Genomic DNA, 25,914 nt, shown 5'->3' with positions numbered 1-25,914 from the left:
CTGAAACATCATTATGTGGCACATGACCATAGTTCACTTAACTGCTAGACTAGAAAAGTGGGAAAGTTACTATAATAGGCAGCAGGACTCACAGGACAATCAGTAGAGTCTAACACAAAGTTTGGCCTAGGATAATCGATCAATTGATGTACAGAATCAAAATAGACTCCATGGTCCTATTTATGTAATTAAAAACCACAGGTCTGATGTGAGCCACTCTAGTACTCATCCAATATTCAGGTCTGATTTGTTTCACATTCCTGGATCCCTGAAAGGACCCTGAATAATATCACAAGTATGTAATATGTATTTATCTCTTAATCTTCTCCAAAGTAACCCTGTGGCCCTTTACTAGAGTAATTATGCAATGCAGAAATTCTTAGACCTTGTGGGATCACTTCTTGAGTTAATTCTAATTTCTGTGCACCAGAACACCATACATCTATTCAGAGTAGAGCCTATTGGAAGTAAGCATGGTAAAAGGAGCTTTGACAAGTTCACCACAATAAATCCCAAACCATCCTTTGGTTACTTTTTCCATTTCCTGAGTACTAAGATAAGCAACTAACAGTTAACACACACTAGTTTCCTAAAACAAGTTTCTTAATTTTTTTTTCCCCCAGTGCTGTGGATTGAACCCACCAGGGATTCATAAGTTCTGGGCAAATACTCTATCACTGAACTACAACCCAGCCCTCTTTTCTTAAATTTTAATGATGGGATACAATTGATGTCACTTTACAATGCTGTCAACATTGGAAGTGTCTCAAATTACTACTGTTGTTAAGGGAATAAGGTTGCTAATGTTAGAACTTGGTGGAATTTTTAAGTATTTCCTTTTCAGGTTGATGTAGTACCTTATCAGTTTCAAACTACTTTCTATTAAACATTTTTACTGGGGGAAAATGTGCATTTATTATGTGAAGCTAATACACTATATGTGTATTTTAGATAATACTAAGTTCCATATTTCTATATCAGATAAAGCTTCTTGCATAAAACCCAACTCAGCATCAACCCAACTCAGTATGTCATTCTGAGACACATTTAGCAAAATCTGAGATATTCAATATAACATGTACTAAATCAGATAATTAAAAATGCTGGTTTGCTTCCTTTTTCTTTTTGTTCTTTTTCTGGTAATGGGGATTGAACCTAAGGAAACTTTTACCACTTACTGGGCTACATTCCCAGCCTTTTTTATTTTGAGACAGGGTCTTGCTAAATAGCCAAGGGCCTCAAATTTGTCATCCTCCTGCCTCAGCCTCCTAAGCTGCTGGGATTACAGGTATAAGCCACTGCACAATAATTTTACTTCTAATTAAACAAAAAAGAAGGAAACAATAACACTTATTTTTGTGTTCATTTGGAAGTTATATATTTTTTTTAACATTTTTTAGTTGTAGGTGGACACAATACATTTATTTATTTTTATGTGGTGCTGAGGATGGAACCCAGTGGCTATGTATGCATGCTAGGTGAGCGCTCTACTTCTGAGCCACAACCCCAGCCCTGTAAGTTACAATTTTAAGTGGCAAAAGGTGTGAAGTTTTTTTTTTATAGTCACTGTAAAAACTGTCATATTTCACCTATTTTTAAAATTTTACTGAAATATATGATTACATTAATTGGAGAAAAGGAAAAAAGACATTCTCTTGGAAATATACAAAGAGATTTTCCTTTATTTCACTGATGACTCTGCCCCAACCATAACTGATTTTCTGTATGGCATGGGAGAGTTTTTTTTTTTTTAATGTAGTATTTTTAAATCTTTCCGTTGTAACTGCTCCAATACCTTCATTTTAATGATTGCAAACAGTTCTTTCCCTTGAGAAATACTTACAGGTAAATATTAATTAAATCCTTAAAACAAAAACTTTGTATAGCAAACTCTTTCTTCATCTAAATTCAGAGGTGCTTTACCACTGAACTATATATCCCCAGCCCTTTTTACTTTTATTATTTTGTTTTTACCTTGATACAGGTTTTCATTAAGTTGCTGAGTTTGGCCTTGAACTTGTGATCCTCCTGCTGTAGCATCATAAATTGCTGGGATTTATAGGCATGTGCATCTGCACCAGGCTCATCTAAAATCTCATATTCAAATTAAGCAAGAATACTGATGGAAACAAAAATTTTTTTCCAACTAATGTTTATAGTTATGTTAATCTGGGCTACTTCTATGAAAAATGTACACATAAACATGCCCTTGAAAAAACCAACACCAAAACTAAAAAAGAGTTTTATTTCTGAATGGTAGTACAACTAAGTGAATGAATAGTATACATGCATTAACTGAGGTACTTGAGATCACCCAACTTGTTTAATTTATAACAAAATCTCTCCTCATTAGGATTTAGGTAGGTACTTATGTTAGAATGGTCTCAATTTATTTTAACAAAAATCTTTCTCTGAAGTTGAGTCATATAGATTATATCTTGTAAGAAAATGTATTTCTTTCTCAGGCAAGTATTTAATTTCTCCAAAGCTAGTAATTTAAAAGATGACTGTGTACAGAAGTATGATTTCTTAAAAATCGGAAAATATTTTAGTTTTATATTCATGAAATATATGAGAACCTCCTATTTTATTTAGGATTGTCTTAGTATATAAAAGGTTTCAGCTTCATTTTGTATACGATATGTGGAAAAATATAAACATGATAATCAGTTTAAGCAGAGATGTCATTTAAGAATGGTAAAGGATAAGCCAGGCATGGTGGTAGTCCCAGCTACTCAGGAGACTGAGGCAGGAGGATCACTTGAGCCCAGGGGTCCCCATCCAGCCTGGGCAACACAGCAAGACCCTTTCTCTTGCGGGGGTGGAGTAGGGGGAAGGAGCTGTGGTGTTTCTCAGTAGTAGAGTGTTTGTTTGGGGCCCTGGGTTTGAGCCTCAGCACAAAAAGGACAGCTTCTACAATGTACATAAATTCCCAATACTAGGTATGTAAACCTATTAAACAGTAGGGTGATCCTCAGTCAGAAACTTGGCTTTATATAAAATGTTTCCATTAATATAATTTTAAATTTTCTTTAAAATAAGAAAAACTTGAAAAGCAAGGCTCCCCAAACCAGCTAAGTTAGAAACTGCTAATTTTCTGAATGAAAGCAGCACTGTTTTTTATTTTTACACCACTGAATTGGAAGAATAGAAAAGAACTACAGTTGGTATAGAGAAATGTTAGATCATTTATACAGACACCTGAGAATAAACTCTACAGTTACCATCTTCTACAGCCACTTGCTTCTGCTTTGTCATTCACTGACATTTCAACCCTATCAGCTACTGTATCTTCAGATGCTGATTGGACATTGCCTTCTGACTGTCCTCCAGTGTAAGTGGGGGTGCTATATTTTAAAAGAATAGATTTAAACTGCATCAGAGGTGCATCTGTACGAACACCCATTGGGTCAAAGTGAGTTCGGCTGACTCGAAAGCCTGCTTGAGAAAGATAGCACAAAAACTTTTTCAACCTGCAATAAGGAAAAGAAAAAAGATAATTAGGTTTTTGTATTTTTATTTAGATCACAATGTTATTAAAATATGATATACACACTTTGCCATTCACTGGCTGTCTTACTTGGGCATGTTCATTCCTTTAATGCTGTGTCTGTGGATGTTATAATAAAAGGGAGGATGTTCAGTACTGACATCAGTCTTCTGCTTCTTGGCTAAATTTGTAATTATCTCATTACTTCTTCTCTTTCCTGAAACACACACAGTTAGCATTCTCTTAAAAAGATTATTTATTCTAGATATTTTATTTTATTAAAAAAATTTTTTTTTCATATTTATTTTTTAGTTTTAGGTGGACACAATATCTTTATTTTTATGTGGTGCTGAGGATCGAACCTAGTGCCCTGTGAGTGCCAGGCAAGAGTGCTACAGCTTTGAGCCACATCCCCACCCCCATAGGTATTTTATATATATATATATTTTTTGGTGCTGGGGATTTGAACCCAGGGCCTTGTACACATGAGGCAAGCACTCTACCAACTGAGCTATATACCCAGCCCTTCTAGGTATTTTAATTGTTTGTTACTCATGTAACTTACTTAGGACCCTAAGCAACTTAGAGTTGTATAATGAGACCCTATACAACTGTATTTTAAAGTATACACACATCCCAAAATAAGAGAAAGGCCATATAATAAATACTTATGGCTAGAAAGTAAGGTCTTCTGGTTAATCAAATGGAATTGCCATAAATCAAATATTCATGAGCAATTTTTAAAGTATTAGAATAAAGTTTAATCCGAATGCTATAACTTTATCATCTATAACTTAATTCTCTAGTTTTCCTGAAGGGATCACCACATTATTAAAGATGTGAACAAAATACCTTTTGAAATTTGGAATTGTATTAATGCTGATTAAAATAAGTTTTACTATAGTTTTGTTGTTGGCATTATATGGTAAAAGAAACTTTCTTCCCCAGTACTAGGAATTGAACCCAGGGGTGCTCTATGTCCTTATTGAGCTACATCCCCAGCCCCTTTTTGAGACAAGGTCTTGCTAAATTGCCTAGCCTGGCCTCATACTGCAATCCTCCTGTCCTCCTGCCTCAACCTCCAGAGTTGCTGGGACAGGTATATGACACTGCACTCAGCCACCAATGCAATCTCTCTTTCCACCTCTGCTATATTCCTTTCTGCATGGATACATATATGTGTACTTACATACATACCTTGTGCAATGTAATCTGTTGTGACATCATCTGTAGTTTTAATAAATACACCATTTTCTTCTAAAAAAAAAGTGAGAAAACAGTATTTTCCAGATGACATTAAACAACAATTCAAAGTTTAAATAAAAATTTATACCAAATTCCATCTTTGGGATGTGTGTGTGTGTTACTAGGGATTCAACCTAAGAATTTGTGTATGCTAGGAAAATACTGTACCACTGAGCTGCACTGTAGCCCTTCCATATTTTTTGGGTATTGGAGATTGAAAGCAGGGGTGCTTTACCACTGAGTTACACTCCCAGCCTGTTTTATTTTTTGAATCAGGATTTCACTAGGTTGCTTAGGGTCTTGCTAAGTTGCTAAGGCTGGTCTCGAACTTGTGATCTTCCTATCTTAAGTCTCCAGAGTTGCTGGGATTACAGGTGTGCACCACCATACTTGATCATCTACAGTGGGTTTTATATAGGATTTATATAGTGATTATATAGGAGACTCTGTGGCCATAACAGGTTGTAAGAATGACATATTTTAATGTTCTATAATAGCAACCTCTTTTCACGGCTTATAAGGTAGTATATTTAGTAGACCCACTCTAATATCAACAGCCAGCTATGACTACAGAAATCTATTTATATTGAGAAGAAAAAAAGTAACTTTACTGAGTGATAAGTACCTTCTATGTCTCAATGGACAGTACTAACATTTGTGGCCATACCATTCCTAGAATTACCTAAGGGTTCTTTCTAGAAAGTACATACAGGGTAATAAAATTTATATCTAAGTTTTCTTATTTATTTTAATCAAATAAAATTAAAAACAAAAGGGAGATTATTTTAATGAAATCACATTCATTTCAGGACCCTAAGAATAAATGTGAAGAAAACTATGTATTTTAAGGAAAATGGGAGCTAGGGATATTGGTTCAGTGGTAAAGCACCTGCCTGGTTATGTGCGGGGTCCTAGGTTTGCTCCTCAGCACAACAAACAAACAAAAAACCACACACACATATACATACACACAAAAACAAACAACCCCCGCCCCCAAACAAACATTCTGTGGTGCTGGGGATTGAACCCAGCTACATCTACCAACTGAACTATATCCCCAGCCCACCCCTCCTCAAAAAAAAAAAAAAAAAAAAAAAAAACCAAATGAAATGGTAACAAATTATCTTTAGTGTTCAATTATTCACCTTGCTTGTTAGGATTTGAAGATGCATGAACTGAAAATTGACTTTGAGGGGTACATTCTGATTCAAAGATTAAGGTCTTTATTAGAGTCTGAATTTCATCCAAACCATGGTGAAGAGATTCAAACAACATCCTTTTGAGGAATCCAGTATTGAAAAGGGAACTTGACCTGAAAAAGAAATGAATATATAGAGCACTGGGTTTAAGAAATATTTACTTTCTTTCAAAAAATAAGTCTCAAAAAAAAAAAAGTCTCTATAATATATAAAAAACAGGAATTCAAAAAGAATTTTTGATCTTTAATATTCTTTATTTTCTATTTTTCCAATGCTGTTATTAAATCAGTTCTCTAAACTAGTAGGATTAGCCAAGAAAACTGTATTCACATTAAACCAATAAGAATTTACAGTTTTCATTAGTTGTACAGTACTATGATACTTGGGTATGTGTAGAGAATATACCAGAATACAATGCTGACCCTATAAAAGCCTACAAATGTAGACAAAATTTGGACAGAAACAATATATTGCAGAGGTATTTACAATGCACATTCTCATCAGTAAATCTTAAATTTTGTTTATATATGGTAATAGGTGGGAAGAAATATAAAAATTATATGTGGTAGTGGTGATGTGGTTTAAAAATGGCCCAGGAGTTAATGTGGTATGCTTCACATTGAGAATCACGGATATAACTGACAAAATATGAAATTCTAAGTTAGATAAACCTGGTTACCAAGCCCAGCTTCAGCAGTTACTAGCTATGTAATACTGCTTTTGAGTTTTGTATTCTTTATCATGCAATGGAAAATAAATGTTCTCACAAACTTGTTATGGGAATTAAGTCAGGTGGCATATGTACAATGCCTAGTATAAAGTATATCCTCAATCAATGTAGCCATTATTACTATATATGATTTTAAAGTGTCAAATGAATGATCAACATAAGCTAGGCAAAAAGGAATTTAGAGATTATTTTGGGTTGAAGCACTAAGGAGAGACTTCAAAAGGGAAGTACAATTTGAACAGGGGGTGGGAGAGAGAAGGGACGTATTCTGGATGAGAGTAAAGCAGATCAATAGTTTTGAGTGAGGAAATCATAAGGCATGTGTTAGAACTCAGTCTTAGGAGACAAAACACCTAAATTTCTGATCCTGATTGTACAAATAACTATTTTTTAGGATAAGTTTTAGCAGCATTAAAAAACATTGTGTTATAATTTCCTCATCTGTAAAATGAGGGATCTGGGCTAGAACATCTTCCTTCTGAACCCAGCCATCTGTTATTCTTAATTTCTGCAGTTCTGAGATCCGTGAGTAGGATCACTCAATTGCACATGATAGAGGTGAGTGAGTGCTGGAAGGTATCATCACAAACATATTTACCATTTGTGCCAATTTTTTAGGTTTAGTAGATGGCTAAGCCTTGATCTTGTAAAAACAGCAAAGAAGAAATATGTAATAGTTCATGTCACAATGTTGTTAGCAGTTTCCTATTTCTATAAAAATCTCTAGTAACAAAAAAAACTTATGATACAGATTCTAATTAAACACAATTTAAGGCTTTAAAAACACAGTAAATTGTTATCAATGATAAAAAAAAAAAAACCCACAATACATTAAATATCTGAAGCTTTATCCTATCCAAACAGCTTGACCTAAGACAAAGGCAGACATTTTATAGTTTTCTCACTAAAAACTAATTCCTTTAAGACCTTTTGTATTAGTTGATTTTTCTGTAAAAAGTCATTGTGATCATTTTACAATCACAACCTAGATTTTTAATGATTAGTTTTAAAAAGCTTCCTTCTTACTATTCAGAATGAATTGTCTAGTTTGTAGATAATCTAAGCTTCTCCTCCTTAGTGTTGTCACAAACTAAGGAGAACAATGGAAACAAATGAACCTTAAGTTCATAGGGGAGAGAAGTCATAATTATTTGCCTAGACTTAAAAATTCAATCTAGGGCTGGGTTTGTGGTTCAGCGGCAGAGTGCTTGCTTAGCATGTATGAGGCACTGGGTTCGATTATTAGCAATTAAAAAAAAAAAAAAAAAGTCCATCAACAACTAAAAAATTAAAAAAATAATAAAAATTAAATTTGAATTTGCTTGCCCTTTACCACATAATCAAAAGTTGACAATCAGCAAATCAATACATAAAGCAATTCTGAATATGTGATGCTTAGGCAGGCACATACCACAGAGGTCCAAGTTCTATTGCTGTCTTTCCAGGCATGCTTCCATGACAGTTACAGGGTAGCTGTCTATATGGGTTTTCTATTAAAAAAAAAATAAATAAAAAAAGAGAGAAGAGAGAGAGAGAGAGAGAGACAGAGAGAGAGAGAGAGAGAGAGAGAGAGAGAGAAATCAAAGGAGAAATGACTAATGCAAATAGTAGTAATTGTTATATTAATAATAATTTATAGTTACTATATATTGAGGATCTACTATATGCCAGGTATTATGCTAGGTATTTTTATATGTATTTTAAAAACTTAATCCTTATAATTCTCTGAAGGTACTATTAAAATCACAATCATACAGATTTAAGAGGATTAAAGCTTAAGAGGTTGTAGAAAACCAAGTTAAGTGGTTATTTTAATAGAGACATAGCTGAAAGTAGCTTTTAGTTACTATACTTTATGAAATAATGTTAAGGAGAAAGTCATAACAAATTGGAACAAATAAATTAATCAATTAAAAGAATTAAAACACAGAAGAACATGAAGAAATTTTTTAAAAAAGGAGTACTAAATCTTCAATTTCACAGGATTTTCATATTATTGGGGTATAAGTTATGTGCAATAAAACTATACTCATTTTATGTGAAAAGGTAGATGAGTTCTAACAAATGCATATACCCACATAATCAACATCTCAATCAAAAATATAGGCATTTTTCATAAGTTTAACTGGGAAGAAAATAAGTTTACTCTATTTCTATTATAATAGGCTTCATATATATCCAGTACCCAAAATGTAGGCCAGAAAAGTCTAATTCAGTTTGAAGAACAATTAGAGGCTGATAAGGAAAACTGGGGTGGTATTAGCACTGTTCTTAAGCTTCCAAAATGGAGCAACATTCTACTAGGGGACTTTTAAATTCTCTAAATGCCCAATGTTATAATTTCAACTTTTTTTTTTTTTGGGGGGGGGAGGCAGTGCTAGGAATTAAACCCAGGGCCTCCTGTGTGCCAGGCAAGTGGCCTACAACTGAGCTACATCACCAGCCACCGGAATAGTTATTTTATTTCATTATTGTGTTTTGTTTCTTTTTGGGGGGCGGGGAGAGGGAAATGGAGAGAGGGGGAGAGAGAGAAGGAGAGAGGGAGGGAGGGAGGGGAAAGAAAAGAGAACACAGAGAGGGAAGAAGTAGGAAAGAGAGAAAAGATGCAAAGCAGTCATTTTAAACTAGAAACTCGCCTCCACATGTGGATCATGTCTGTAATCCCAGTGACTCAGGAGGCTGAGGCAGGATAATGGCAAGTTTGAGGTTAGTTTGGACTACTTACTGAGACCCTAGTCAAAAATTAAAATAAAAAGTGCTGGGGTTTGTAGCTTTGTGGTAGAGAGCCCCTGGGTTCAATCCCTAGTCGCCCCCACCTCCAAAGAAATGAATGGGAAACTCTCTAACTAACCATCCCTAACACCAGACTATTCCTGGATTAAGCATTCACTTTCTTGGAACAGCCTGATTCAGTCAGTAAATCCTAGATACATCCAGAACCTAAGAATAATCCTTCTGGTAGAAACATAGGTCCATAACTTCTTACAATATTATTGTTATTCAGTGCAATTAATGGCGTAATGTATAGTTGTTAAACCTTTTTAAAAATATACTAAGATAAGTAATGTGACACGATGCCCTCCATTATCACCATCATACAGTACTTGAAGAAAGGAAAAGTATTCTATGCTTGGAGGAAATTTCAAAATCATAGTATCTATTTTCCCTAATTAATGTGATTTAAAAAATATTGGTTTATTTACTTAGAGAGAGAGAGAGAGAGAGAGAGAGAGAGAGAGTGAGTGTGTGTGTGTGTGTGTGTATGGTGGTAAAGCTTGAACCTAGGGGTGCTCTACCTCTGAGATACATCTCCAGCCCTTTTTATTTCGAGTCAGGGTCTTGCTAAGTTGCCAGGGCTGGCCTTGAACTTGTGATCCTCCTGTCTCAGTGAAATATGAGAGAGAGAGAGAGAGAGAGAGAGAGAGAGAGAGAGAGAGAGAGAGAGAGAGAGAGAGATATCGATCTAATACCAGAAACTCTCTGAAAACACACAATTTTGAGGAAGCATTGCTGTAACAGACATAAATAATGCTAAAAATCCTCTGTAATCAAAATGGCATGGCAGCCATTGGTGGTGGTGTGTGCCTGTAGTCCCTGCTACTCAGGAGACTGAAACAGGGTGGTAACTTGAGTCCAGAAGTTCAAGATCAGCCTGGGCAACACAGTGAGACCCTGTCTCAAAAAAACTCTAAAAAAACAATAAATATGGTGGTAGGGGTATGTGTATAGGTATCCAATCACTGAAACAAAGTAGAAAATCCAGGAACAAACTCAAATACATGTGGAAGTTGGTATAAGATAAAGAAGATATTCTCAAATCAGTTAAGGAAAAATGGACTATTTATTTAATAAAATATAACCTACCTTGAACCACTTAGGAATATGAAAGGTCTATTGACAGACAAAAATCTAGAATACATATAAGTATGACTAACTTTATAATAGCAACAACAAAACACTCCTGTATTAAACAAAAAAGATGCAAACCCAAGTGATGAGATGAGAAAAAAACATTTGTGACTCATGTAATAAGAGCTAAACTCTAATATATAAAGAGTTCTCAAGAATTCATATTTAAAAATACCCAAAACTTCTCAAGGCCAGTCCAGGCAACTTAGCATGAGCCTGTCTCCAAACAAAATAAAAAGGGGTGAGGATGTAGCTCAGTGGCAGAATGTTTGCCTACTATATACACAGAGAGGGAATACAAGGCCATGTAAGGCTTGAACCTTGCCGCAGTCTGGCTGGGCACACAATCACGAGCCACCACACAGCTTGTAGATTCAAACAGCAACTCTTTATTCCCGAACTCACACCAGCCGTCTACAATCACGTTCTGGGGAAATCCACGTTCTCTGCCCAAATTCACCTCCACTGGGCTTCTATCTCCAAATATACTGTCTGAATCCCGTGAGAACTCAAGGGGAACTCAGGCAGCAGGATACGCCCTATTCCCAGCAGGAATAATCTTAAACCTTAAACCTGGAACCTAAACTGGGAACGCCCTAAACACGATTATCTTAAAACCGGGAACACCCTAATCTGCCTTGGTCCTTGAGCAAGGTCACCTACATTCAATGTCACTGCAACATGTCAGCAACATGGGGTACGCTGGCAAGGAAATTGTCATACCTACTTGGCTAATGGCTCCCAGCAGAACCTATCGGTGCTCTACCTCTGAGATACATCTCCAGCTCTTTTTATTTCAAGTCAGGGTCTTGCTAAGTTGCCGGGGCTGGCCTTGAACTTGTGAACAAGCCATGGGTTCAATCCCCAGTACTACAAAATGCAAGCAAACAAAACCCAGCAAACCAAGAACTTAACCAAAAATAATGGGCAAAACTATAATTTCTATGTCCAGTAAAGTAAATAGAAAAATAGCTCTTTCTGAGGGCATGAGCCACAGTTTTGCTTTTCTCTTGTATCCTCAGGCCTGGCATATAGTAGAAACTCAATAAATGTTTACTGAATGGATTTTTAAACTGGTAGCTTTTATATTCAGCCAGAACATGATAATTATTTTTATAAAATTAATGATTTGTATCAGCCTAGACAAAAGTAATCTGACTTACGTTCCTAAAATTAGTTGACAGTGGAAACTAAGTTATTTCTAGATGTTTCAATAAAGGGCAGGGCTATAGAACAAAAACTGTACACCATGAGAAAATAACTTTAATAAACTCACTCGAATGTCTTGTCTGTTGATCAAAGTAAATCCAGTATAGTAAATAACAAAGTTAGCACTGTAATCTTTAAAATCAAAGGACAACAATATGTATAATTAGGGATGTAATAAAAGCTTTTCATTGGAGGCTTACAGATTATAAATTAAACTTAATATACAGTTAAGATGAAATTGAACTTACCTTCTACCATATTACCATCCTTCTGAAAAATTCTTTCTTCACACCACTGACAATGGATTAGGTACTGAATCTTCTTCGCTGTTTCATCAGCTGAGGTAGGCCCCCTCAAAACTCTCACCACCACCAAAACAAAATGTTCCAGAGCCACTGCAAATAGTACTTCTATGCCTTTGTTGCATCGGGCTGAAGCTCTATTAAAAATTTTTTGAAGTTATTTTTGGGTGATTATTATTTTCTTTTATTTGGCATTATAATGACAATACTAATGTGAACAGTAAACTATGGGTGGGTTATGGTAAATAAAGGAAAATTCAATATCTAGTAGTAATGCTTTTGAAAGATCATTACTAGAACTTTACACAAATAGAAATACATGGGTAAAGAACGCCCAGGAGGGTCTTTGGTCTTGACATTTTCCCTTATGACAGCCTCTCCGTAGGACTATATATTCTGGTTTTCAGAGTCACTTTGTTTCTCGTCCTTAACATTAGCTTTTTTCTATAAAAGCTTCTTTCAAATAATATATATTTATGTACGTTTACTGAGTACTGATTATAGGCATGATAGTATGCTAACTGCTGAATATTTAGAGAACAATGAATACTAAAAGTCTTTTCTACCATTAATTAAAGATTTTTTTGGACTGGATTAAGTTCTACCAGGTAAACCATTTCTGAATTTGTTATATTATAAACAGTTTTAAGTATGTGCAGTAAGTTATAGGCAGCACAAAATGTGCATAGAATTTTTGAGTTAATTAGTGATAACCCCAAAGGTCTATTAATCTGTGTTTAAATTGAGGCAGGAATTTCCATCTAAATGCTGTAGAACTTGTGTTTGAGCTAGTAAACTGGCTAATCATTCATTATCTATACTCCTAATTCCAATTATATTCTTGTTCTTCTAGCATAATATTCTACAAGTAATAGGTGCTCAAAAAAGTCTTCCCCATTTCAATGGTTATTTCTGATGAGAAGCTTCTTAGTTTGTAAGATAATTTTGTAGAATAAAGTTTATAAGCCATCCTTTTATTCAAACTATATAAAGATGAAATGGACATAAAACAAATAATCCTCTCTAAATCTAAGAAGTTTTTGTTTTCCATATCATGTTACTATCTCCTATCTACCCTAATCGTTAAGATAAATAGATATGAAATTAATTTTTACTTATATCTTTTCTTTCTTACTACTTTAATTATTTTAATAACATGTTGGAGAGTAAACTAAATATTTTAGATATAAACTTTTAAATAAGGTTTAACAGAATATAAGATTAAAAACACAATAAAACAAATTCAGATTAGCGATTTGGGATACAGAATCTTTATTTCACATTTTTTGAAAAATAATGCCTGTAATCCCAACAACTTAAGAAGCTGAGGCAGGAGGACCATGAGTTCAAGACCAGCCTCAGCACTTATCAAGCCCCTGAGCAACTTAATGAGACCCTGTCTCAAAATAAAACGTAAAAAGAGCTGGGGATGTGGCTCAGTGGTTAAGCACCCGTGTTCTATCCCTGGTACCAAAACAAAAACAAAAAGAAAACAAAACATGATCTAAGCATTCATTTGTAGTATTCTTTCAATCATTATGAAAAAACATTAGGTATACGATTGGCCATCTGGTACCTCGCCACTGCGGCTACGACAATTCTGGCAGCTAATTCCTTGTAATACTCAGTTCGAACAATGTTACATCCATAGTGACGTCGGGCAACGTGTTGTGCCTTGGCATACAAGGAACTGATATCTGTAGATGTCACTGATACTATGCCAAGGTTCCTTATATTTCTGAATGCAGAATCTAGATAGTTTACTGATGTTCCAAAAGGGTCTAGGTGTCTAAAATCAGAAAGAATATAGACATATTTAAACTCATATTAGTAACCAAAATCATACCCCTGTAATTATTTCTAATAAGATTTTATGATTCAAAAGTACCTTACAATCTATTTAAAATACATGGTTCTGTTTTTAAAATAATAAAGTAGTTATATCATAGATCAGAAATATAAATCATAAATCAGGCTAAAAATGCTAGAAAGTTTTCTTATCGCATACTTTAAGCCAATGTAAAAAGCTGTATTAATTTAAATAAACAACAACAATAAATTAATTTAACTCCGCCTTCCCCCAACCCAAATGTCCAGGTCAGTTTAACAAGTGACATAGAAAATCTTTTTCACTTACATGAAATCAAAAGATCTTAAATGCATCAGTACATTGGCATCCATTTTGGTCACCTTAATATTACCAAGATTTTCTTCTCCTTCTTCAAGAATATCATCACCCTCTTTCTTTTCCTTACTGTCTACCACCACTTTCAATTTGTTTAAATGGCAGTTTTCCTGAATCAATGTCACAGAGTTTTCATTCAAGTCATTAATTGTAACTTTGACTGCATTTCCAAGGTGCTTTGCCCACTGTAATCCCATTATTCCTTAGGGAAAATGGAGAAGATAACTAGTTTTTAAATTATAATAACTAAAGAATAAAAACAGTATGAAAAGAATATATTTTTATATATAAATCAAATTCCTTCAAAAATCTTAGTATTTTCATGAACAATTCTTATTTTACTTTCTTAAAAAAATTTTCTCAAGAAGTTAACACAAAAATTTGCCTAAAATTTTTAATACTTCTTACAATACACTTTTTATGAACCTTGTTCAAATAAATGTTCCATGTACTTTTAAAATTTTATTTTATAGAATTGGTTGTTATTATCACTGTTTTTTTTTTTCTTACAATGGAATAGTATTTCAAACAAAATCTTAAAGAGAAACTCATTATATAATAATAACAACTGTGGGGATACTCTGCTGGAAGGGAGAATGACAGGGTGACATTGTCCTGCTGAAGTTTACCTTCACATGCCAAAATATAAAAAAATAACTTTTCTAGAATAGCGATTTTCAAATACTGCACAAAATCATCACTGTGAGTTCAAAAGAACTTGTACATATAAGCAAATAATCAAGAATTTAGACCAAGAATTCCCCTCCTCACAGGCTTTGCATACTGACAGGATTAGTCATAAGTAACAGACATAAACACAACCAATTCGATTAGAACGCCCCTATGTATTAGAAACAGTGACCATTTTCTCCATGCATGTGTCTCATAAATGGAAAAAGTTCTTATCTACTGTGCATTAAGGCCTTTACATATTCTCATAAGTTCTAATGTCCTCATTAACATGGTAAATATGCATATGGCAGCTACAAACCCAGATATAAGGTTATGAAGACACATTAAAAAGAAAAGGCTGAGAAAAATCTTTCTTAGACATCAGCTTTAATAATTTCAGATTAAAAACAAGAGTAAAGAAAAAGGGCGTGTAAGGAAAAACACGGGAACATAGATTTGGAATAGTGGGTTGGGATCAGATTATGAAGAATATTAAATTGCTATTTGAGAAGTATGGACTATAGGTAGTAAAGATAGATGACTTTTTTGATTGAGAAGTAACAATATTAATGTAGTTCTTCAGAGGAATGGCTGTTTGGCAGTAATACAGAAGACAAATTAGAGGGAAGAGACAGATTATAAACCAGGGTACTAATTAAAGACAACTAAAATACACTTGGAAAAGGAGTGAGTTATAGTACCAAAGAAAAATCAAGAGATGTGGTGGCTGAGTTGATCTGACGAGAGTAGAGAGGAAAAGAGGAGCAAAAAATTATTCAATTTTCGTAGTTAGGTGACTCAGAAGTGTTAGTTCATTACTTTTACCCTATTTGCACGGAGACATTACCAATGAAGGTGTTGGTAGTAGCAGTAGTAATAATATAATAAAGGTGATCCTCAATGCTTTCATGGCATTTTCTACTTAACAGGTATTGTTCTAATGACTTTAACTATATTAATTTACTTAAATCTTCACTGCTAGAAGTTGCATACTGGTGTTGTCTCCTCCACTACTCCACTTCTATACATAAGCAATTTACTGTGGTCATACAACTAGTACATAATGAAGCTGGGACTTGAACCCAGGCAGTTTGGCTCTATAATCCATGCTTTTAATCACTGTTTTTCACCAAGGAGAGGAGCATAGGAAGGAGAGATTCCTCATGCTTGCTAAGAGCATAATCCTAAATTCTTTATGAAGAAAGCCTTGAACTGGGTACAAGTGGCTATTAAGAAACCATCTACTGTTTCCCTTATCTTTTCTCTATTGTTAAAAATCTCTTGGGGGGGCTGGGGTTGTGACTCAATGGCAGAGCTCTTGCTTTGCACATGTGAGGCACTGGGGTTGATCCTCAACACCATATAAAAAAATAAACAAAATGAAAATATTGTGTCCCATGTATAACTAAAAAAATATTAAAAAAAAATCTCTTGGGAAGAAGAATGACTTTCAAAGTTGAAGGCTACGCAATGGTTATTACAACACACAAAAAAAAGAGTCATCAGTTGCTTCCTGATTATAGAAAATAAGCATTCTTTTTTTTTAAATTTATTTATTTATTTTTAGTTTTTCGGCAGACACAACATCTTTGTTTGTACGTGGTGCTGAGGATCGAACCCGGGCCGCAGGCATGCCAGGCGAGCGCGCTACCGCTTGAGCCACATCCCCAGCCCGAAAATAAGCATTCTTGAAAAAATAATTTATAACTGAATCTGACCAAACCATCAGTTTATTTATTTTTATTTTTTTATGGTGCTAGGGATTGAAAAACCAGGCCTTTTGCATGCAAGGCAAGCACTGTATCAACTGAGTTATCTCCCCAGCTCTGAAACCATCAATTTACAAAAATACAAGAGAGAAAGGAAAATGTTATATGAACCATAGCAATACAATCAGCAAAATCTAGACTGTCAGAACTCTATAGGTCAAAAGACCTGTTATATCAAGAAATAATTAACACACACACACACACAGACATATATAATTAACACACACTCTAATAAGAGTTAAACAGCAAACAAAATACATAGTCTAGATTCTGATTTGAACTTTTAAAAACAAAACTGGGCATATATATACAACTGGTGATATTAAAGAGTTATTCTTATTTTTTTTAGGTGTGATAATGGTATTATAGTTTTATTTATTTAAAAAAATTCTCTTTTAGACATCCAACTTAAATATTTACATGAAATAACACATACATGGTTTGTTCCATATTAATGGGGATTGAGCAACTGAGGTGTGGGGTATGGGGAAACAGATAAAACAAGACTAAGTATGAGGTGATTATTTCTGAAGTGAGTGATAAGACACACAGGGAGTCATTAATTATACTCTTTGCTTTTGTATATACTTAATAGACAAATAAAGCTGGGAGCGGCAGTGCACGCCTATAATCCCAGCAACTCGGGAGGCTGAGGCAGGAGGATCATGAATTCAAATCCAGCCTCAGCAATGGTGAGGCAGAAAGCTACTCAGGGAGACCCTGTCTCTAAATAAAATACGAAATAGGATAGGGGATGTGGCTCAGTGGTAGAGTGCCCCTAAGTTCAATCCCGAGTACAAAATAAAAGAAAGTAAAATAAAGGTATTGTGTCCATCTATAACTAAAAAAAAATAAAAATAAAAACTATATATTTTCTAGAAAAAGACACTGTAAAAAACTGAGAAAGAAAATGGGATTCCAAAAATACTTCCTTCCTTACCAGTCGCTCCAAAGGCATCTAGACATTCCAGAGGTTTTCGTTCCTTAGCCAAAGCAGCCAATGTGCAGAATATCAGCTGTCTAGAAGAAAGTAATATAAAGGTAATTTTACGAGATTATAGCTTCATTATTGTAGATTTTATTTCATTTAAGAAAAGTGAGAATTGGAGGGGGTCTCTAGTTACTGTACAAACTATTTTGAAAAGAGAAGCAATAAAATATATCCCCATTTTAATAGCATAAAAAACTTAAGAAATTAAATTATGAATTTAATTAAGTTCTATCTAATAACTTTCTTCATTTACTTATTAATAAAACTGGCCTATGAAAGTGCAGCCTATTCATTAATTATATAAAATTAGGCCAATTTAACTTTCTGACAAAAACAAAACAAAGAACCATACACACACACTAAATAAAACAAACAAAAAACTAGATTGGTAGTCTGCACCTAAAGTTTAATACATTAGAACCATAGAGGTTAAAAAAAAGATATCTGTAATGATTTGAAATAGCCCATAACCCCTTTAAAAAAAATTATCTTACCGATTTAGTTTCATTTTGGGATTAAAATAGGAATCTGTTTTCTGAGGTATAGAATAGTTAGGACAAACTTGTACATCTGTGTCTGTTTCTTTCAAAATTTCAGTACATGGTTTAGCAGTAGAAGCTAAGATTGAAAAAAAAAGATTTCAGGAACAAACAAAGTTATTCTAAACATCTAAAACAACATACATTTGAAAAAAAACTATATTGTTTTGTGTTAATGTAAGCAGTTGGGTAAATAATAAAACCAAAACAACTCATTTATTCATCACTGTCTCCAAAAAAATGTTGCACCCAGGTAAGTATCTGGTGAATGAAAGAAAGTGTATTCACTTAAAATCTTGACTGTATAACATACCTACATATCTGTACTATGATATCTAAGGACAATCATTTTAAGATAGCATGAAATCCTAAAATACCTCTATGATTCAGCAAATAACACTGTTTTTATACGGCTGCTAAATATGTTTTATGATGGTCTAATTGTTAGAAAAAATGAGTATGAGCATCTCTGTATGGTTGCATTCTACCAGCCAGTATAGCTGAGTAAGAATCACTGTTTCCTAGGAACCAGGTGTGGTGGCGCAAACCTGTAATCCCAGGGGAGGCGGAGGCAGGAAGATAGAGAATTCAAAGATAGCCTCAGCAATTTAGCAAGGCCCTAAGCAATTCAGCGAGATCCTGTCTCTAATAAACAAAATACAAAAAAAGGCTGGGGATGTGGCTCAGTAGTTAAGTACCTCTAGGTTCAATACCTGATACCAAAAAAAAAAAAGGAATCATTGTGTTTCCAGAGCATACTGGACTTTAGACTCTAATTTTCTCATGATATTTTTAAATACAAATTATGTTCAAATGGCTACCAAGTAATGAAAAAATGACTCTACATTTAATATACATTAGAATCCTTTTTAAAAAATATTTTTAATAATTTTTTTTAAAGAGAGAGAGAATTTTAATATTTATTTTTTAGTTATCAGTGGACACAACATATTTGTCTGTATGTGGTGCTGAGGATCAAACCTGGGCCGAACGCATGCCAGGCGAGCGCGTTACCGCTTGAGCCACATCCCCAGCCCAACATTAGAATCCTTTGGGTATAAACTCAAATGATATACTGATGTGTACATTTGTGCATGTTTTAAATATCAAGAAATAAGACACATAATGTGGGGAGGGGGAAGAAATGAGATCCTTTATGAGAAAGGCTGACAAGCTATAGATGATTCTGTATCAGGAAAAAGGTTTTTATTTCACTCTGCATCCTTTTCCCAGTTTTCCAAATTAAGCACAACAAGTTTTATATATTTATATAAAATTTGTTATTAGAAATATAATTCTAGGGCTGGGGTTGTGGCTCAGCAACACAGTGCTCATGTAGTATGTGCAAGGCCCTGGGTTCGAGCCTCAGCACCACATAAAAATAAATAAAATAAAGGTATTGTGTCCAACTACAGCTAAAAAATATATATTAAAAAAAAAAAGAAAAAACCCTATAATTTTATAACGTTTAATTAAGATACCTATATTTACTTGAGGGTCACTTGCATTTTTTTACATCATTAATTAAATGTATCTGTTGAGAACAGCTGAATGTTACTGGAAACCTTACAGAAAGAAAACAAAATGTGAAATAAAGGATTGGTAGTCAACCAAATTTTTTCACTAAATCAGTGTATTTTATATGCCTAAGTTCTTGGGGAAAAAAAATAACAGGACCATTATTTAAAAATATACATGTTAATACGTTAATGAGATGCTTAACTTACCAGCAATATACCTGGACTTAGTCTCTCCTTTATTCACATGGCGCCTAACGTGTCCTAGCATATCAGTCCTTCTGGTGATTGTTGCTGAACAAATGATACAATGATAATGGGCTCCCATTTTACTGAATATCTATCAAACAGAATTTGAATAAGTTACTAAGACAATTAAACAGAAGTTTAAAGTTGCAAATACGTTAGTGTCTTGGGTTAAATAGCATAGAAGATAATGATCATTTTGCCATATGACTGTTAAAGAATCCTAACTTCCTTACAGAATTTACTTTCTCTTTTTGTGGGTGGGGAGTAGGAGGTGGTGTTTGAGGGGTTCCAGGAATGGAATCCAGGGGTGTTTAACCGCTGAGCCACATCCCCAGTCCTTTTACTTTTTGAAACAGGGTCTCAACTAGGTTGCTTATAATCTTGCTAAGTTGCTGAGGCTGGCTTTGAACCTTCGATCCTCTTGCCTCAGACTCCCAAGCTGCTGGGATTATAGGCGTGAGCCACAGTGCCCACCCAGCTCCTTACTAAATTTAATTTCCTAGTTTTCCACATTCTTTCTATTCAGGAAATAACTCTAAGGTATTTTCTATAAGCTGCACTTACAAATGCTAGCAGATGTATGCTGGTAAATGTTTAACTGACTCTTCAAGAAAATAAAGCCCTCACTTTAGTGTTTGCCAATTTCTACGGTATACTGTACCATGGCCAATTTCAAGCCATAATTGTGACAGATTTCAAAATACAAATGCAACATCACTGAATGTGGATTTGAGAAGAGATGTGTAAAATCATACCATTATAGAACATTATCACCATGCAGATGTAAATAACTTTGAGGGCACAGAGAGTGAAATGTAGAAAAAATAATTAGGAATGGTAAATTCTGAATATCATTAGCTTTTTTTGGTTAAAACTTTTAAGATTTCAGAAAATTTGTTGATTCTGTCAAACTTAAAAGTTCAAAGAACATGGGGAGAGTGAATATAAAATTGAAACATACTAAGTTATTTACTAATTCACAGAAATTTGAAGCTCGTATTCCATGATCAAAATTTATTTTAAAAGACAAAAATTACTCTGTAAATTCTCCATTCCAAAATTGGTAAATGATTTAATTTTCATTTTTAACACAAGAGCAGTTTACCTAACTGAAATTAAAAACCATAAAATGAAAAGTTAATTAAAAATGTTTTCATAAATCTCATATTTTTTCTATTATGATTATCTGAAAGCACTCACATGCAGAATTTTAAACTATATTGTTAAACATGAGCATTTTACATAAGTCAGAAATTACTTCTTGGCCTTTTGGTTGAAATCAAACAGTTCTAAAGCAAATAAAAACTGTATTTTTTTTTAAAAAAATTAAATTTAAAAGCAAAAATAATAATGTCCAATTACCTGTTCTCCAATAATATTTGGTTTTACTGGTCGACACGGTAAGTGACAGATGCACATCCTATAACCTAGAATGAAGAATGGCTGGCTGTCATATCATTGTTCATTAAAAATTCAATTAGCACTAAAAATTGTCAGTAAGAGCCTACTGCGCAGGTGGATTTGTCCAGATGTTTTATGAATACATTCCTTTACTTTACAGCCAGGGTCACTGTTTTGATTGTCACCTAAAGATTGGAGATAAGGGAAGTCCCAGCTTCCCCTCTCCATTTCCTTCCTTATCATATTTTTTACAGTCCTTGTTTCATCATAAGCTTTCCTAGGCAGTGATGAATGTTTTTTAAATTTATTCAAATTAGTTATACATGACAGTAGAATGTATTCTGACACATCATGCATATATGGAGTATAACCTGTCATTCTTCTGGTTGTACATGATGTAGAATTATACCAGTCATGTAATTATATATGCACATAGGGTAATAATGTCTGATTCATTCTACTCTCCCTCCTACCTCCATACCCCCTCCCCTCCCTTCACTCCCCTCTGCCTAATCCAAAGTAACCCCCACCCCCAGCTTATTGTGAATTAGCATCTGCAGATCAGAGAAAACATTCAGACTTTGGTGTTTTGAGATTGGCTTATTTCTCTTGGCATGGTAGTCTCCAGCTCCATCCATTTACCTGCAAATGCCATGATTTCATTCTTATTTAAAGCTGAGTTAATATTTCATTCTGTATATATACCACATTTTCTTTATACATTCATTTGTTACATTTTTGAGCACAAGGATTACAATTTCTCTACATCCTTGCTAACACTTCTTATTTTATGTTGGAGAGTAGCCATTCTAATGGGTGTGAAGTAGTTATCTTGTATTTTGATTTGCATTTTCCTAATCAGTGACGTTGGGATATTTTCATTTGTAAGTCTTTGGAAAATGTCTATTTAAATCTTTGCCCATTTTTTAAAAAATGTTTTTTAGATGTTGATGAATCTTTATTTTATTCATTTTTTATAATATGTGATGCTGAGAATCAAACCCAGCCTCACACATGGTAGGCAAGTACTCTACTGAACCACATCCCCAGCCTCCCTGCCCATATTTTAATCTTCTTGTTTGGGGTTTGCTGTTATCGTTTTTTTAGCTTGAGGTGTTGCCTATTCTGTGTTACTCTCTTATCAGATTTGTAATTAGCAAATATTTTCTCCCATTCTTTGGGTTGCCTTTTTGCTCTGTTGATAGTGTCCTTTCATGTGCAAAACTTATAAATAATTGTCGTGCAGTCCAGTTTGTCTATTTTTCATTCTGTTGCTTATGCTTTTGATGCCCTACCCAAGAAATTATTGCCAAATTCAATGTTGTGAAGCTCTGTCCGTGTTTTATCCTAAAGCTTTTATTTTTATTTTTTAATTTATTTTTTAGTTTTCGGCGGACACATCTTTATTTGTATGTGGTGCTGAGGATTGAACCCAGGCTGCACGCATGCCAGGCGAGCACGCTACACTTGAGCCACATCCCCAGCCCCTAAAGCTTTTATTTTGTTTCAGGTCTTAAATTTAGATTCTGATTCATTGATTTAATTTTTGTGTACGACCAAGTAAAGTTCTAATTTTATTCTCTCAAAAAATATTACATAAGAATTACATAAGAATAATTGGGATTATCCTTGTATTTGTAATGTCACAATTACTTGAATGAGACTGCTTTAGTTTATACATGGGATTGATAGATATAAATAAATACAGAAGATTCAGACTTGAATTCTAGTCTTGTAATGAATATTTAATCTGGGATTATTAGTCATTTAAAGTCTTTGACACTCAGTTTAATAGTGCTGCCTTCAATTTTTTCTTAGGCTTCATCTTCTTTGTCTCATACTATATTTGCCATTATACACTCTTTTTTTCATTTATGATCAGCACCATCCTGATTCTTTTCCCACCTTTTAAAATCTTCTTTTACAGATCTCCTTTGCATTACCTACTCTAAAATGTAAATATTACTTAGGCTAGATTAGCTGTGACTTTTTTCCCTTGGTTACTTTTAACTTCTTTCATGATTCCAATTCTTTCTCTTATAGGAGAGAAAGGCAATGATTTCAGAATATTTATCTTATAACCCAGAATAATCTGAGTATTCTTTTTTTAGGGGGGTACTGGGGATTGAACTCAGGGGCACTCAACCACTGAAGCACATCCCAGCCCTATTTTTAAAATATTTTATTTAGAGATAGGGTCTCAATGAGTTGCTTAATGCCTCCCTTTTGCTGAGGCTGGCTTGGAACTCGAGATCCTCCTAGCTCAGCCTCCCAATCTGCTGGGATTATAGGCATGTGCTAGTTACCCAGCTATAATCTGAGTATTCTTCTTTTTTTCCCCCTCCTTGTAAAGCATTTTATTGTTTCTCACAAATTAGGGGAAATATCATTATCAGTAACAGAAAAATCCTTACTTAACAAAACATGTGAAAGCGCAGAAGAATTTGGCAACAACTCTGATGAATTCCAGTGTTACTAATTTACAGTTCTTTTAAACTATACTGTAATTTATTTATTTTTATTTTTTTTAATTTGTTTTAATTAGTTACACATGACAGTACAATGATCTTGACATATCTTACATTTGAATCAGATGGGGTATAATTTCTCATTTTTCTGAGTGTACAGGTTGCAGAATCATATTGGTCATGCAGTCAGTCACAAATATACATACAGCAATAATAATGTCTATTTTATTCTGTTGTCCTTCCTTTCCCCCTTCCCCTCTCATCACTACTATACTGTATTTTAATACTCAAAGCTTTCATAAAGAATACCAGATTCAGTAACTCCTGAAATGACCCACAACAAGCAAGCACTGACACTACTCCTTTAATTCTTCCTATGTTCATGCTTATGTAGATTTAGTTCGCGAAACACAAATCTTCTCTTGCAACTACTAAGTACTCTTAACTCTAGTTTCTTAAGCCATCAGGAATAAAAAGATTTTTTTCCAGTAGTTTTGTTTTATTTTATTGTTTTGGTACATTTACTTTGCCTTCAAAATTATGTGTAAAATGGAAGTTGTTTTACTACTAATGGAAAAGTGTAATTTATTAAAACACTGTTCAATAAACACTATGGACTCCCAGGGCCAGAGTACCTAGTATAGAATAGATGCCTAATAAATGTTTGTGTAACTAAATTGTATCATTTGTATCTATTGCCTATAAAGCTATTATCTTATTTAATAAGGGGCATTAAATCCTTCATAATTTTGAACTGAAACTGTTTGATCATGTTCACAATAAAATTCCAAGACTAGTAATAATAATAAATTTCATGTATGTCATTTTTTTTTTAGCCAGCACAAAAATACTAACCTTCAAATTCAACTGAGACTTTCCAGTGTAAATTCTGAAGATGACGACGAAGCTTATGACTATTACAAGCTCTGAATTTTTCCTTAGGGCACAATGGACAAACTTGTTTGTTTCCTGAAAAAGTAACAAGACCCAAAAATGCACCAGAATATACTAGCTATTAATGCCTAGATTCAGCTATAAAAGAGGCAAAAGGGAACTTTCCCATGCTCCCCTCCTACTTTTTAGCAAATGACCCTTGACTTTTTTTTTAATTCTTTAGTTCCCCTTTCTGTGGCTAGCTGATATCTCCGTTGCTACTAGGAACAGAGAAGTTGAGAAAATGATACACATATGTACCACTTATCCCTTCGTCAGTTAACACTGAGGAAGTTTGTAAAATGGAAGAAGGAAGTGAAAGAGTAGATGAGACCCAATATAACTGGTATTCTGAGATGGTGGGGGGCATGGTTAGAACCACTGTATCTTGAATTTCACTGTATTGCTGAACATATAAGTTCATCATTCTTTATTCACATACTCCTTAGATTATGGATTACTAATTAATTAGAAATCCAATGTATCGCAATTAAAAACTTTTATAGTGTACAAAACAATTAAATCTTAATTCAGGATTAGAGCAATAAAAACTACAGAACTAAACAATAACTCATTTAATAATTTTTAGTCTAACAAATATTTTTCACATACAGCACAATACAAGAATAGGTACATAAAATTTAGCCAGGTACAGTGCATTACACATCTGTAATCCCAGGGACTCTGGAGGCTAAGGCCAGGGGGAATCACAAGTTTGAAGTCACCTGGGAAATGCAGCGAGAATTTGTCTCAAAATAAAAAGTAAAATGGGCTGGAGATGTAGCTCAGTGGTAAAGTGCCCCTGGTTCAATCTCCAATTTAAAAAAAAAAACAAAAAACAGGCACAATTTATGTTTTTATATATACTGCCTACCTCAAAAAAAAAAAAAAAAAAAACCCACCAAAAAACCATGAGGTTGCTAGGGTTATAGCTCAGTGGGAGAGCACTTGCCTAGCACGTGTGAGGCACTGGGTTCCATCCTCAGCACCACGTAAATATAAATAAATAAAGGTACTGTGTCCATCCACAACTAAAAATATTTAAAAACAAAAACAAACAAACCATGAGGTGATCTTAGTAAAGCAGAAAAAGAGGAGGCACTGAC

The 25,914-nt window shown here is 34.1% G+C and overlaps 1 protein-coding gene across 4 annotated transcripts in view; it reads right to left on the bottom strand.

The window, feature by feature from the left end:
• Positions 1-2,209: 2,209 nt before the first annotated feature.
• The window catches only part of Trmt1l (tRNA methyltransferase 1 like), a 28,059-nt gene continuing 4,354 nt past the window's right edge, over positions 2,210-25,914 (bottom strand). For 2 of the 4 annotated variants that reach the window (XM_046462678.2, XM_046462676.2), the window contains 13 exons: positions 24,731-24,844; positions 21,369-21,433; positions 19,968-20,097; positions 18,196-18,319; positions 17,651-17,730; positions 14,222-14,471; positions 13,661-13,873; positions 12,031-12,221; positions 8,076-8,154; positions 5,881-6,047; positions 4,688-4,747; positions 3,581-3,707; positions 2,210-3,473 (listed from right to left, as the gene is read on the bottom strand). In XM_046462678.2, the coding sequence (XP_046318634.1) occupies positions 3,221-3,473; positions 3,581-3,707; positions 4,688-4,747; positions 5,881-6,047; positions 8,076-8,154; positions 12,031-12,221; positions 13,661-13,873; positions 14,222-14,471; positions 17,651-17,730; positions 18,196-18,319; positions 19,968-20,097; positions 21,369-21,433; positions 24,731-24,844 (1,853 nt within the window). In that variant the 3' untranslated portion in view covers positions 2,210-3,220. The remainder of the gene's footprint in view (positions 3,474-3,580; positions 3,708-4,687; positions 4,748-5,880; positions 6,048-8,075; positions 8,155-12,030; positions 12,222-13,660; positions 13,874-14,221; positions 14,472-17,650; positions 17,731-18,195; positions 18,320-19,967; positions 20,098-21,368; positions 21,434-24,730; positions 24,845-25,914) is intronic. The other 2 variants (XM_046462679.2, XM_046462677.2) reach the window with 1 other exon arrangement.

The sequence above is a fragment of the Marmota monax genome, unplaced genomic scaffold (genome assembly GCF_021218885.2).
Source record: "Marmota monax isolate L192 unplaced genomic scaffold, Marmota_monax_Labrador192_F-V1.1 WCK01_AAM20220418_F8-fsc00250, whole genome shotgun sequence".
NCBI lineage: Eukaryota > Metazoa > Chordata > Mammalia > Rodentia > Sciuridae > Marmota > Marmota monax.
This window is presented reverse-complemented; position numbering and strand designations above follow the sequence as displayed.